Here is a 15,575-nt window from a genome sequence, read left to right on the forward strand (position 1 = left end):
ATATTCTTTGCTTATTTTTTTTGTAACAGATTTGCTTTCTTCAATGTTATTTGCCTGTTTTTCTGGTCTATTTCTATTTCTTTGTTTTTGCCAATTACCTGATTTACCTATATTGTTTTCTCTCTTGTCTCTATTTGTGTGTATTCTCTCTCTCTGTCTCCCCGTGCATCTTTCTCTCCTCTCTTCTCTCATAATATTTGGCACATCTCCTAATCTCTTCCTTCACTGCTGTGGCGCCCAACATTCCTGCGCTTTGCTTCTCTTTCTCCTTTTACAGACAGCAGCAGGCAGACAGTGTTTGGTGAGTAGCTGCAATGTGGCCAAAGAATGTGGCTTTTGGAGGTGCTAGCGCTTTCAATCATTCTGATGCTTAGTCATTTTGGGGAGACAAAGTCATAGAGGGAGGCTTGGAGGAAACTACTACTGTCTGGAAATTTAGAATGAATTGAATCGATCTGTTATATCTGCCTTAATCTTTCCAAATTAAGAAATTTTAGTAGATATATTTAATGTATGTTTAACTTTCTTAAACTGTTATTTTTTTACTTTTATCGTTTGCTATTACTTGGATATTTATGATTTCTGATAGTTCTGACATAACATTAATGTTGAATATTTAGCCAAGTTTAGAAGTGAGAGAATTACTTTTCTTGTCATGAATGGACAATAATTATTTCCTCTGTGGCCTTTTTCCCCCTCATTGTCATTCTTTATTCTTTGTATAAAGTTCTTCTTTCATCTCAAGTTGCTACTCGAAGATGCCTTTATCTCCTGCCTTTTTATGGGCTGCTATCATATCCCCATTCATGGAAAAAATTGCTATTGTTGAAATTGCCCCCCAAAAAAATCCACAAAGCAGTTTTTTTTCAAAGCTTAAATGCCAAAGTTATACCAGATGTGGTGTAATGTGAACAAGTTTTTCCTAAAGGTATTTTCTATACATTTAATGAGCCTTGTACAGTGTAGTTAACAGGAGTGATATGGGCAAAGTGTGTAAATTGAAGTGTTTTTCTTCAGTCCAGAGAGTGTGAATAGAGACTTGCCGGTTCTAAGGAATTATGAGTAAGTATACAGCAGCTCTGTATGGTTACAGGCTCTCTTTCTGCATACATCAGCATGCAGCCAGGTGTTTGGGGGCTAACTCAGCTGCTATGCTCAGAAACTGAGGCTGTGTGTGAATATTAACCTTTAGTTTGGCTATTTATTTTTAATTTCAAGTAGTATGATCCTTATTATAACATTAATGATTCTACATAGGTTGAAGTAACGCGTATTAATGCAGTGGCATTGGGTTTAACAATTACTTTCTTATCTACTTTACTGCCTTTTAAAAAGCCAAAAATCTTATAAAAGATTTCATCATGAATATGTCATTCATGTGAAGCAGTTTATTCTCCGCACACATGCCTCAGTGTAACTCTGAGTTTACCACAGTTCTTCTGGTGGATCACTGTGGAGTTGATCAAACCTGATCAGCATGGTGGTTATTGAATCAAGTAACCATACAGAAAATTTGTTTTCTACATGTTTCTAGGCTTAAATATAAATAAAAATTGGAAATTCTGGGAAATAATTTCTAAGAATAATTTATATTGTGGTGGTGGTTGTGGTGGTGGGCTTTGTCAGACACAGGGCTGGATTTCTGTGATGGGATGCAAGGGATTGTTTTTAAAATGTATTTATTTATTATTCCATATTGCCTACCTGTGCTTTTTTTTTTGTGTGTGAGACCATTTTTGATCTGCTTTCTCTTTGCAATATAACTGCACGGTATCAAACAAGTGTGTTATAACCTTTAAAAATAATATTTTTTTTAGTGTAATAAATAGAAGAAAGGTCTGGACAAACAAAGTTTTAAATCCCAAAAACTTACATTTTTATTATATGCCATTGTGATTTGAACTAGTTTATGGTTTAACTGTATTCTGCAACCACTCATTTCAGAGCAGGTCTACTATATATAACTTATCCTCAGAATCAGAGCACTTATGTCACCCAACCCTCCATTTACAGCTCAGTAAATGAGTGCTTCTTCTCCGTTGGCTTTATAGAGACAATTTCTTGCGTAGTCTGGCTGCATCCCAGTGGGAGAAGAAAAAGAAGTCATACGGCGCCCATGAGAGACCTTCTCTAAGCGAGAGTGTGGTGTCTACAGACATAGAGGCATCTACAGAAGCCGAGCAGCCGGTCTCCAGCTCAACCACCGCAGGTGCTGATACCCTGACCTTATGTTCCTTACAATGTCACACTTTTGTCCTTTACAATACGCATTGATTTCTTCCTTTTCAGTCTTCTTCATTCCATCTTTGCACTACTCCTTGTCTCTCTCTTTGTCTAGTTGTTCTCTTCCTTTGCTTGTCTTTTTGTCTATCAAGTCTCCAGTCATGATCTGACATCTTAAACTCTCTGCTTTCCCCTGATCAGTGAAGCTTTACTAAATCCGAACGCATATACTGTGTGAGCATATTTGTGGTCATTTATTTGTCTGTTTGTGTGTGTACACTGTCATGAATAATTACGAGCTTGTCTACACTCTGTATGTCAACTCCTCGAGTTTTCTGCACATACTGTTAATCGCCAAGTCTGGAATGTGCTCTGATTGTTCTAGAGCAAGTTTGTCACGATTATGTAATGTGTCCTGCTAAGATTCATAACTTTCAGCAGCGTTCCAACTGTGATGGTTCTGACGAATTTTTAGAGCTTTTAATGATTGCTTGCATGCATGTCATCCGGTTTATGTCAAGCATACATAGGAAGTTGCCGAACTTGATTAATGTTGTAAGGGTGGGATGAACTTTTTGTATTCTTCTTCTGGAATCATGGGTCCTGCAGGGCTGAAAGTTGCTAATTAAGTTTGAGATGATTGATTGTTATGGAAGCAGAAATGATAGTTGGACAACTGCATGCATGTTTGCACTCGCTAGTCCACATCACTGCTGTATCTAAAGAGCTATATCTCATCAAGAGTAAATTAAATGCACTAATGAACTACTATATGTAGGGAAACATCTTGTGGGAGATTTAAATTGATAGTTAAAAATAATTTTTAAAAAAATCACTTTCACCCTCATGTTGTTTCATATCCGTAAAACTTGCTTTCTTCTGTGGAAAACCAAAGAAGATATTTTGAAGAATGTCCAGGCATTGACTTCCATTGCATGGATAATAACATTTGAGACAAAAAAGTAAAATAAATTTTATTTTAAAATTTCAAATAATTTTCTTGAACACAGACAGAATTTTATTTTGGGGATAAACTATCCATTTAGGTGTTGTTATTGTTGTTTTTTTTTTTTTTTTTTTTTTAAGTGGCATAAATGTAAAATTAAATGTAAATATTACATGGAAAAAAAAAAACTTTTAAATTAGAAATATCAACTGACTAATAATAATTTGAAATACTAAAACTTTAGTTAGAAATTAAAAGTAAAGCTAAATAGATGTTAATGTTTAAATAAAAAATACATTAAAAATGACAAGCACATAACTAGAACTTAATGTTTTAAAATGTAAACAGAAAATAGAAAAATAAATGCTAATTCAAAATAAATAATAAATATCATAATGGTATACAAATGAAACTAAAACCGTGTTTATGCTAATTCTTATTAACTTCCTGCGGCGACTCTGTGATCTTTGTTAACAAACACATTTCCTCAATTAAGTAGATTAGCTGCATTGACTGGGCCATCTTTTGAATATTAGTAGTGTGCTTCACGAGGTGTCACAAACTCAAAACAGTTATGATCTTTTGTTTAGAATTCTATAAAGTCTTTGTATGGTTTACAAAAACTGCTAGATCTCTCTTTGTGAAATAGTTTTTTTTTTCAGTGTTTTCCAATGTGTATGTGTGTGTCTTGCAGGATCTAATAGTGGTCAGGAGTCTCAAGGGGTAAACTTGACCAGGCACACCCTGGAGCAGCCAGAGGACACAACAACAGCCCACAATGAAGCAGGCAAGAGATTCCATTCACACCGCAACCCTCTGTCTCTGTCATTCTCCATGTCATTCATACTGCTGCTCTGTCTGCCTAAGACATGAACAACCAGTGTCTTCCACATGCCTAATTCAAAGCTCACCCAGCCTTCAGTTGTATTTCTAAACAACAGTTTAGAGCAGACGTGGCTTTTTGAGACATTTTGTTTAAAATTAATTTAATAAACTTATTTCTATCAAGCGTCAATAGATGCTTGATATAAATAAGTTTCTTATTAAATTAGAGTGATTCCATCTCTTCCTCTAGTGGCCGTGCTCCAAATGACACAGCCACTAACAGGCCTTTCGTCCAGGGAATGTAAATTAGCTGAAGTAGAGGGCAGAGATGTAAACTGTTTAGATTTGGAGATGGGGATTTCCCCTTTTCAGTTTCCATTTTGGCATGTACAGGTTTTTGGCAGTTAGCACTACAATGCTGTTAGAGCTCAGAGGAGTTACTGCTATTAGTCTGCACTGGGTTACTGAAACTAGAGGATGGTGGCATGTGGGGACAACATGATCTGTGCTTGCACTGGGCATTTTGAAGGTAAGGATGTCTCTTATAGCCTGCTGCTATTATACTGAAATAAAGATGATTGCTTGATTATAGTGCAAATGGCAGCACTGTTATGTTGCATACATATTTTATTTGCAATTCACAATTGAAAAATTCTGACCAATATCAATAAGCAGATTTATTTTCATGTTATGACCGATAACTGATACATGGCCGATATTAAAATTCTGTGCTGTTTTGTATAGAATATTAAATAAATTGAATATAAAACACTTAAATCAGCTACAAATTAATTTAGGCATAATATTATAATACTCAGTACACAGCTGTACATGTTAAAAATGGATATTCTTTTTGAGATTTGCTGAAGATTACATTTAACTGGGGTCCCAAGTTGTTTAAAAAAAAAAAAAAGTGAAACGAACATACACTGTTTTATTCCATATAATTTATACAAATTTTTTCAGTGTAGCTTTTTTTTTTTTTTTTTTTTTTTTTTTAAATGCTTATGTATTTTGGACATGCCACAATGTTTATTATAGAACAACCATAATACACATTTTCTTTTTCTTGTCCATGGGCTGCAGATTAAATTTATCTCCGTAGATAATTCTAGGGCAGTCATGTCCATTGTCTGTTAAATTAAATGCTAAATAAATAAAAATATTCAGTATCAACTGATACTGATAAATAATGATAGAAAAAATCCTACTCTATACTGTATGGTACTGATATATTGTGCATCCCTAATGTTTTTCCTTCAGCACTGAATGTTTATTTGTTCCTCTAGAGGGTGGTTTGCAGCGTCAGGGCAGTGCAGCGGAACAGCACAGCACCCTCTCTAATGACAGGAAGTTCATGTTGGATATGCTCTACTCCAAAAACAACACCTCTGGAGGCCTAAAAAGTCCTGGTCTGGAAAGTGCACTTGAGGACCATGGGATCACCAGTCTGGCCGGACGGCTCTCCAGACTGCAGTCTTGCACTTCTCAGCCCACAGAGGACACATCCAGGCGGGCGGACCTGGAGATCCCCGAAGGTACTGCTCAGGCCGCTCGCGCCAGGCTAGTAGAGGAACAGAGCAAAAAGCTGCGTTCACAGTACAGTATTGAAGTGGAGACTCATTCACAGAGTTTAGAGAAGACAATGATGACGCCATTATCCAGGGGTAGTCAGGATGCCTGGGAGAAGCTGCAGCCCAGCTCCAGACCTCTGAGGATTAAAGATCTTGACTTCTCTGACCTGATGGAGGAGGAGGATATCGATGTGCTGGATATAGACACTTTTGACACTGGTTTGCCTAATGGAGTACCGCCACCCCCTCCTCCAGTGCCAGGACTGGGCTCTGCTCCCCCACCACCACCTCCTCCTCCTCCTGGTCTGGCTCCACCTCCACCTCCTCCTCCACCACTTCCTGGTCTGGCTCCACCCCCTCCTCCACCACCACCTCCTGGAGGATTGGGTGTGCCTCCTCCACCTCCAGGACTCCTCCCTATGTCCCTGTCTCAAGGGAATGATCCAGCTTTTCTAAAGAAACGGAAAACGGTCAAGCTGTTCTGGAAAGAGCTGAAGCAGCCCGACAGCCCCAGGAAGTGCAAGTTTGGGCGGGGCACAGTTTGGGCTTCACTTGATAAGGTTGCAGTTGATACAGCTAAACTGGAGCACCTGTTTGAGTCCAAAGGAAAGGATCTTCCTGTAGCAAAGGTGCGACGGGCATTTTTTTTTTTTTTTTTTTCTCCTTGATCACTATTTGCTTAATTTCTTTAATAATAATAATAACAAGGAAAATAATAATAATAATTATTATTATTTTTAATTATTTATTTATTTTTACATATTCATCCTTGCACATTTGTATGCAATTACAGTGAATGTATACAATCTTATGCGTCTTATACCTACAAGTAACAAATATAACATACATATGCCAGACAACTCAAACTGGCAAACTTGTTTAAGAATAAAATATTCACCCCCGGTTTCACAGACAAGGCTTAAGCCTAGTCCTAGACTAAAACTTAAGTCTGAGCTGTTTCATCTGAAATAAACTTGCACTGACTGATCTTAAAATATACCAGTTAGATGCACCCCAGTAATGTTTTTTCTAAGGCACGTTTATAAAAATTACTTAAATGTCCTAATTGAACTATGGACTAATCCTGGCTTAGGCCAAGACCTGTCTATGAAACTGGGCCTCAGGTTTACACAAAAATGAAAATTTATAAATTTACTGCAGCTATTTACTTACTGGGGGAATGCTGCTATTGAATATATGTATGAATAAATTTTAAAGCAATGGCCAGTGCATGCTAAAAATGGTTCTATCCTTCTCCTACAGAAAGGTGCTGAGGTCAAGAAAGCAGCCATTTTAGTGCTTGATCCGAAGAGGAGCAATGCCATCAACATCGGCATGACTGTTTTGCCTGCTATACATGTCATTAAAAGTGCCATCCTCACCTTTGATGAGTTTGCCATCAGTAAAGAGGGCATTGAGGTAATGCAGCACTAGCATCCACCACCAGGGGGCAGTAGAAGCTTGTTTAATTTGTTTAAACATTCCCTAATTTCTGTATTGAGTATAAATATCAGTTTTTTTTATTATAATTAATTATTATAAAATTAAGAGATTAAAATTAATTTGTACATTACAAATCTGAAGTAAAATATTCTCTGCTTCTATCCACCTGTAGAAAATCCTGACCATGACTCCAACAGATGAAGAGAAACAGAAGATTCAGGAGGCGCAGCTGGCCAACCCTGATGTACCGCTCGGTACAGCAGAGCAGTTCCTACTCAGTCTCTCGTCCATCGGTGGCCTCACAGCCAGATTACAGCTCTGGGCCTTTAAACTGAACTATGAGACCCTGGAGAAGGTCAGTGCCCTACGACAATTAATCCTCTTTTTATACTAAGTTTATATTTAGAACGAAAACCTGTTTACTCCAGTTGCATGATCATAATAAAAGAATTAATCGGGTAAAGCAACTATACAATTATATGTTAGTTCTAGTCTGTTGTATTACACAATGCAGAGGTGACCATTTAAAACTAATACAAGTAGTTTATTCCTGTGATGACAAAGCTGAATTGTCAGCAGGCTTTACTTACTATTTTCTGGAAACTGTGATGCATTTATTTCAGGATTCTTTGATGAATAGACGGTTCAAAAGAATAGATTTTTTTTACTCTAACTTTTGATCAAAATGTAAAATTATTCATTTCTTTCAAAAACAAAACAAAAGCCTGACCCCAGACTTTCGGTAGTGTATTTGTAAGCATTAGGTTGTTGTTGTTGTTGTTGTTATTATTATTATTATTTTATTATTTATATAAATCTGTGAAGTCTACTGAAAATCTGTGAAAGCTGCATTTGAAGCGATTGTAAAAATGCTCATAAATGCACCCAAGGCTGCATTGCTTGGAACCCTTAAAGGTATACAGGTAATGGATTATATTGATTGGTCGAAGCATTGTTTACACCTATTATAATACATTTAATTGTCTGTAGAACACTAGTGTATTTTATCATATTGCTGTTTTTGCCAGTGTACTACAGTATAATGTCAAGATTCTATTTATTTATTTTGACATTGAAAAAAAAAAACTTGTTCACTACTACCCAGTGTGTTTCAGTTGTGCGTTCTGTATGATCATTGAACTCTAGTTCTGATAGTAGGAATTTAGTCATTTAGGCTTCTGTAATTGAGTTCTGCCAACCTTGATTGGTAGTGACTTTGTGTTTAGTGAGGCTTTTATTTCCAAACATTCGTTCTCAATCTCTCTTTCTGTCATTCTTCTATCCCTTAAACATGAATGTTGCAGGAGATTGCAGAGCCTCTTTTTGACCTGAAATTGGGTATGGAACAACTCTCCAAGAACAAAACCTTCAAGCGTATCCTAGCAACACTACTGGCCATTGGCAACTTCCTCAATAGCTCCAATGTAAGTGCTCCATCTCCTCCACAGTGAGTCCTAGGAGTGGAGTTACCTTTAAAGCACCTGTATTAAGGGAAAGTGCTCCAGTCTGAAGCTTGATGGACAAATGTGATTAGTCAGAGCTGCTCTGTTCTGATGCCTTAATCTTTTGCTTTTGCCTTGTGGAAGATGAGATATGATCAAGACCAGTAGCGTAGCTATGGGTGGGCCTGGCATCTGTGGCCCACCCAATGAGAAGTTGGTAATTTAAAATGATCTCCCCTAAACGATAATAATAAACATCTTATTTCACTGTAACCTTATATATTTATTAAAAATATTAAACGCTTGTTTTCATGGTCAATTACATTCAATATTGATTCGTCCTTTTCTGTTAACGTTAGTCCCACCCACAATGTTATATTTACGATGGAAGGATATAATAGTAAAATGCGCGCGTTTATGAAGTTAAATTTGAAAATAGCCTAGTGAAGCAAACATAAATCATATAAATTCTTTAAAAAGTAAAAGTCTATCCGGACCGTCTACAAATGAAACCCAACAGACCACCTGCGGGTGCTGGATTTATCAATCGGAAACTTTTGAACCAAGTGTGTTTGAAGCATCATATTAGCAAAGGTACAGTGTTTGATCCGCTAAACAGATGTGTCCTTTGTGGAAAGAAACGCACAAACGTTGTGCTAGATCCTGGTCACCACAACAAACTGCATATTTTGCAGCTGCGCACATTTCTGCGGCCCTCGATGTGCGTGAACTGACAGACGCTTGATTATGAAATCATCTGTGAAGCCCCGTTGTTTCACACTGAGATAATGCTTTACAATAAACGTCCTTTAGTTAACGTTAGTTGATGCATTAACTAAGATTAGCAATACATACGTTACCGTGTTTATTTATCTTTGCTAACCTTAGCTCAGGCAAATGTTAACAGATACACCTTTAATTTTAATAATGTAATTATTATTATTAAAATGAACATAACAAATTACTAATGTTAATGCATGCTTTAGAAGTACTGTGTAATGCTGTATTTTTGTTGGCAATTTGACATGCAGTTTTCATATGCTACACACTTGGCCCACCCACTTAAACATTTCTGGCTACGCTAGTGATCAAGACCCTGCATGGCATGTTTTCTGTGCTGAATTATGTCAAGCTCTTGAACTCTTCAAACTTGTATACACACAAGTAGAGAAGACTGTATTCACTCTGTACTACAATGTGAAGAATGCTTTAGTTTTAAACCAGGGCAGACAGATCAAACTGATTTTTGATATTAAAGGGATAGTAAAAAATTTTAGATATTAAAAAATGAAAATTGCCCCAAGATGTACTCACCCTCAAGCCATCCTAGGTGTATATGACTTTTCTCTTTGAGACGCATACAATCAGAGTTATATAAAAAATGTCCCAGCTCATCCAAGCTTTATAATGGCAGTGAATAGTGGTCGAGATTTTGAAAGCCAAAAAAGTGCCCATCCATCATAAAAAGGAAGGCCTTCTGAAGCGAATCTATGCATTTGTTATAGTTGTCCCCAAAAATGAAACTGTTCCCATCAATTCAGGCTCCCTTAAGCTTTACTTTAGAATAAAAAGAACATTTCACATATTTAGAAATATCATTCGTTTTAATGAGGTCTTTAAAGCTGTACCAATTTTATAGCTTGCTGTCTGATGCAATGTCATGTTAAAAACTTGACAGTTAGCAGTTAGTAACTGTTCAGTGCATGATGTCCTTTAACTTGTTCCATTTGATTTAATAAGTAGCCATGTTAATATTTTTTTTCCCCACCAGTTGCCAACAAAGCTGATGTAGTATTTCATTGAACATCACATAATGACTTTAATTGGCACTTCTTGGCTCTTTGGCAGGCTAAGGGCTTTGAGCTCAGTTATCTGGAGAAGGTTACTGAGGTAAAGGACACAGTACACAGGCAGTCTCTGCTTCATCATACCTGCAATTTTGTGGTGGAAAACTACCTAGATACAACAGACCTTTACTCTGAGATCCCTGCTATCACACGCTCTGCTAAAGTAGGTGACTTGGACGCTTCTTTGATTTCTTTGTTCTGTTTGTCTTACCTTTTAGACACAACAATGTTCAACATTATTTATTAATTTGTGCTGGGATTTACATTTTCATTGCTCCCTTCTAGGCTTTTATAGTAGCAAGTAGTTTTATAGTAGAAGTAATTTTTTCTATAGCACATCTTGTAAAGGTTGCCGTTGTAATTAATGAATAAACTGCTGTTTATGTTGGTTTCTTTTTTGTTCTGTTTCTCCAAGGTAACTGTTACCTTTATAATTGATCACTTCCTCCTTTCTTTTCCCACAGGTGGATTTTGAGCAGTTGTCTGAGAACCTGATTCAGTTGGAGAGAAAATGCAAAACTTCTTGGGACAACCTTAAAGTAATGGCCAAACATGAAACTGAACCTAACTTGAAAAACAAAATGACTGAATTTCTGAAAGACTGTACTGAAAGGATCATCATCCTGAAAGTAGTGCATAGACGCATTATTAATAGGTAAAAATAATACATTTTATACTTCGTTAAATCAAAAGATACCAACTTCATTTGGATGCTTCTCATTAGTTGATGAGCATGAATGAATTGTGCCTATATTTTTAATTAAGATTAACTGGAGCATACAGTATATTAACTTGTAATTTCTTCACTTTGCAGGTTTCATTCCTTCTTGTTGTACTTGGGTCAGCCCTCATACTCGGTGCGGGACATTAAAGTAACTCAGTTCTGTAAGATCATCAGTGAATTTGCCCTCGAGTACCGCACCACACGAGAGAGAGTCCTCACCCAGAAACGCAAACGTGCCGTCCACCGGGAGCGCACCAAGACCCGAGGCAAACTGATCACAGAGGTGTGGAATGGAAGCTCTTGAGGAAAATCATCAACTTAAAACATTCTTTGACTACACTAAGATGTCCTCTGACTTTAGTCCACTAACCTAATTCCATCACATATGTTTGTCTTTTTGATTTTTTTTAAAAACTATTTTAATGATTATTGCTCATGTACTTCCAGTTTACTGTTACGGTCTTGAGTTTACGCATACCTTGTAGATTTAAATTACCCTGTTCAAAAGTTTACATATGCTTGATTCTTAATGCTGTTTTTTTTTTTTTTTTTTTTTTGGATGAGCCATGAGTTGTTCATGAGTCTCTTGTTTGTTTTTGTGTGGCTTCTGAAGGGCAGTACTAAATAGACAAAATTTGCTCTTTAAACAAAATAAGAGACAATTTCACATCTTCATCATTACAGTGCCATCAATGTCATTGCTAGACAAAACCCAGACCAAACACTCCGCAGTATAAAGGATAAAGCATTTAGCCCCCAGCACAAGGAAAAGATTGAGAAAAAAACTTTACCAACAACTAATTATACTTTCTGAACCTTTTTTTCTCACAGACAGAGAAGTTTTCTGGAGCAGTTCCACAGCTGTCTCTGGAGGATAGCCCATCCCCAGTGTCTTCAACAGTAGAATCAGAGCCAGCCCAAGAGGACCATGAGAACATGAAAAACCTGCTCATCGCCAACAACGACAGCAGCAAGCTGCGGAGGAGCCGTGCTGTACGAAGTAAGACACCACAACACAGCAAATCCAGGTTATATAAGAGTTAGCAGTTTAGACCAGTGTTCCAGTCCTCCTGCTTGGACCCAGCCTTCCTGTGGAATTTATTTACACCCCTCCTCTAGCACATGGTTTAGAAACATTCATTAGGTGATCCAGATTTGTTTAACTAGTCACAGAAGTATCATCTGCAGGAAGTTAAATCTCCAAGCCAAACTGAGAACTACTGCTTCAATCACAAAAAGTTTAGTTACCCAGCCCAGATGTAGCTCATTTTTTCATCCTGCTACAACATCTGTTACAACATTTTGCAAAGAGTTTGGATGATGATGATGATGATTTAAGTTTTATTTTGTTTGTCAATTTGGGGATCTTTTATAGAGATTCTTACCACTGGTGGTGACACTTCCCCAATTTCACCAACTCTTCGGTTGAGTGATCAAGGTAGAGCATTTGGAGCATGGATGTGTGCAAAGATAAAGCTATTGTGCAGCTTTTAATATGTGATAAAACTGTATAATTAATGAGAGCATTAAGGTTGGGTCATTTGATCTCACAGAGGGGCCTTATGACTCTGACAGTGCTCCTACTTCACCAGTAGAGAGCCAGTCAGCACAGGATGAGGATGATGAAGGTAGTTACTGCACAAGCTGCATGGAGTGGGTTTGCTCAACTAACAGATTTATTACAAAATAAATAGTAAATTAATCATGTCCTTTTGTAATGATTTTTTAGGACTAATTGACAAGACGGACATGGAAAAACCTCAATGAATAAGCCATTGATTCAAACCTTTGCACCCAACTTTGTATTTGCCTGAATATCTGTGCACCTTTTACAAATGACTGATTTTCATTAGCTTGTCAAGATGTAATACCAACATCATTCATTTTAACACTTCCTTTTGAAAGATCTTGGACTGGTTTCTAAAGTAATTAAGTACAGTAATGATTGATCTAATGTAATTTCTACACAGGTTTTGGCAGGGTTAACACCAACATGTCTGTAGCCAAAGAGGACAGCCCCAGCTCACAGGACGATGCCACAGATGAGATAATGGATCGTCTGGTTAAATCTGTCACCCAGAATCCCACAGAGAGGGCATCTAGTCCAAAAACACGAAAACGCTCACGGCTTAACAGAAAGTCATGTGAGTACATTTTGACTGTCAACGCATTTATTTTATTTTTTTGACCACTGAACTTCATAACCAGTTCTGAAGGTTGTTTTAGCTCTAAACCTGGGGAATGAGATTAAGGGTTTAGTCACTGTTTGCATTCAACACTATCTGTGTCCAAAACACAATGTAATCTGGCTTCAACCATTGCTTAGCTTTCAAAAGCCCCTAAATCTCCCTGTCAGATCCATATCGTGCCACCGCTTTACTTTTGCTTGTACGGTTTGAGCTGCCAGACATCTCAGAAATCGAACACCACAAAGAGTCTTTTGTAGGGCATTCTTGTAAATGTACTTTTAAAAATGGAAACTGAAAGCACACAAACCTGAAAAATATTCTATGCAGCTGAGACTTCTTGGTATATGCGGTCTATGGTATATGTCTTAAGGCACAGTCACATTTACCATTGTTTCCAAATACAGTCATTTCTATAGGAATATGAATTCATGTTATCGAGAATTTAATGAGGGAAAGACTTCAGCATGCAGACTTTGCAACAGCTCAAGTTGGTAATTTTTGCCTGCAAAACTTCACCAGATATTTGCTAATTTGTCTACAACTTTACATTTTATTTTCACTTTACATTTATACATTCAGCAGATGCTTTTATTCAGCGTGACTTACATTACATTCAAGGTATACAATTATCAAGTGTGAATCAAACCCATGGCCTTGGTGTTGCTAGCGCCTTGCTCAACTGTTTGAACAACCAGGAAAGCTTTACCTTTACTGTTCCAGATCATTCTGGTTAATCAAAAGACGGTCTTTATACATGTGCTAATAGTTTATTTATTATTTAGATTGTTTCACATGGAGTTGCATGTTTTATATTACAGTATAACATAGTGTTGTGGTTTTAATGGTGTGCTGCTTGTGTTGCAGTGCGGAGGACTCTGAAGAGTGGGCTGAGTGTGGATGTGGTGCAGGCCCTTGGCCTCGGCAGTACTAACGGGAAGGTCTGAAGCTGGTAGTTCTCATGTGGGGGAAACTGTAACAAGGCAGCAATAAGGCCATTAGGAGAGAAGCATTAATGACAGGAAGAACGGTGATAAAGATTTTTCATGGGATGCCTGCAACTAAATTTGTCTGCCACTCTGGACGATTTGTTGGATGAATCATGTACTTCCAGATGAAATACAACCAGCTGCATTACTATACAAATACCTGAAGTGTGTGCATGATACCCATTAGACACATCGTGATTTGATTGGTACAAACTTTAATGGCATAGAATTAAATGCCATGTTTACTGATGAGAATAGATGCATATATGATCCGGTGAATTAAAATGCTGTATATTTTGACCAGATGCACATATATTATTTTGTATAGACCCTTAGATTGCATAGATTGGAGCACAATTTATCGATCAAGGATATGCATCTAAGGATTTGAAAGTTTAAGTTGATACTGCTTTTTTAAAGACAACCCTTTTATATTTTAGCTGTATCTATTAGAATGGCTCAGCTCAACGTTAGGATCGTGGAAGCCAGTAATTGAGATCAGTGCAATAGGGTGACTCAAACACACTGGTTTCCTGTGCCCATTAATGAAGCTAAACCCTGGAATAAACTGCACTGTCAGTAATGATTGACCATTGAAAACTCCTTAGTCTTATACAGGGTTTAATTTGTGTCTGGAAAGCTGACCCATGTGCACCTGGGTGGTGTTCAACTGAATATCCTGACTACCAAGGAGATCTTGATTAAAGAGGACATAAACTAGGTCACATTTGTTTTTCTTTTATTAATCACAGAGCTCTCTTGATAGGTTTGTGGATGCTACAACAGTCCTGTATTCTGCTGTATCACATTTCTGTCTTGATATTTATTATTGTGCAGTTTTTCTTTGAGTTCACTTTTTTAGTTATACCATTGTTATGATGTTATCAAATCTGTGCATGGACCACTCTGTTTCTTGCTGAAGAGAAGTGTTGCATTAAAGGCACAATTTTAAAAACTGTTACGAGCACATATTTGAAGGATTTTGTTGGTATTGCTTTTTTGCACAAAGGGGGTTATGCTGTAAGAATTGAGTAACTATGAATCACTCTGTTGTATTATTACCTGTGTGCATGAGTGCATGTGTTCTTCACTCTGAATGTATCACTATTAGCGTGCTGGACGTCCCGTCACCACTCTTGACACCTGCACAAAGAAAGTTTGTTTGCAGTGAAATGGCTTGCAATTACAGTGCTTCTAATGTTAGACATATTCTGTTTCATATTGACCTTGAATCCAAAGACAGAGCTTTGTTTAAAAATTAAACTAATTGTTTTATTAGACTTTTTCCTGTTTTTATTATTGATTTGCTTATTGCCAATCAAACAATCAAGGTCAGATGCCAGAAATGCTTTGTTTTGTCCTCCTGGGGGCGCATG

The 15,575-nt window shown here is 37.2% G+C and overlaps 1 protein-coding gene across 4 annotated transcripts in view; it reads left to right on the forward strand.

Annotated features, from left to right (window-relative positions):
* LOC306877595 (FH1/FH2 domain-containing protein 1-like) overlaps positions 1 to 15,478 on the forward strand; it is a 55,472-nt gene extending 39,994 nt beyond the window's left edge. For 2 of the 4 annotated variants that reach the window (XM_079429446.1, XM_079429448.1), the window contains 13 exons: positions 1,018 to 1,062; positions 2,052 to 2,209; positions 3,864 to 3,956; positions 5,284 to 6,197; positions 6,832 to 6,987; positions 7,184 to 7,366; positions 8,316 to 8,435; positions 10,302 to 10,463; positions 10,765 to 10,955; positions 11,115 to 11,307; positions 11,856 to 12,024; positions 12,995 to 13,168; positions 14,078 to 15,478. In XM_079429446.1, coding sequence (XP_079285572.1) covers positions 1,018 to 1,062; positions 2,052 to 2,209; positions 3,864 to 3,956; positions 5,284 to 6,197; positions 6,832 to 6,987; positions 7,184 to 7,366; positions 8,316 to 8,435; positions 10,302 to 10,463; positions 10,765 to 10,955; positions 11,115 to 11,307; positions 11,856 to 12,024; positions 12,995 to 13,168; positions 14,078 to 14,157 — 2,638 coding nt within the window. In that variant the 3' untranslated portion in view covers positions 14,158 to 15,478. The remainder of the gene's footprint in view (positions 1 to 1,017; positions 1,063 to 2,051; positions 2,210 to 3,863; positions 3,957 to 5,283; positions 6,198 to 6,831; positions 6,988 to 7,183; positions 7,367 to 8,315; positions 8,436 to 10,301; positions 10,464 to 10,764; positions 10,956 to 11,114; positions 11,308 to 11,855; positions 12,025 to 12,994; positions 13,169 to 14,077) is intronic. The other 2 variants (XM_079429447.1, XM_079429449.1) reach the window with 1 other exon arrangement.
* Positions 15,479 to 15,575: the final 97 nt, after the last annotated feature.

This window comes from Barbus barbus (genome assembly GCF_936440315.1).
Source record: "Barbus barbus genome assembly, chromosome: 2".
NCBI lineage: Eukaryota > Metazoa > Chordata > Actinopteri > Cypriniformes > Cyprinidae > Barbus > Barbus barbus.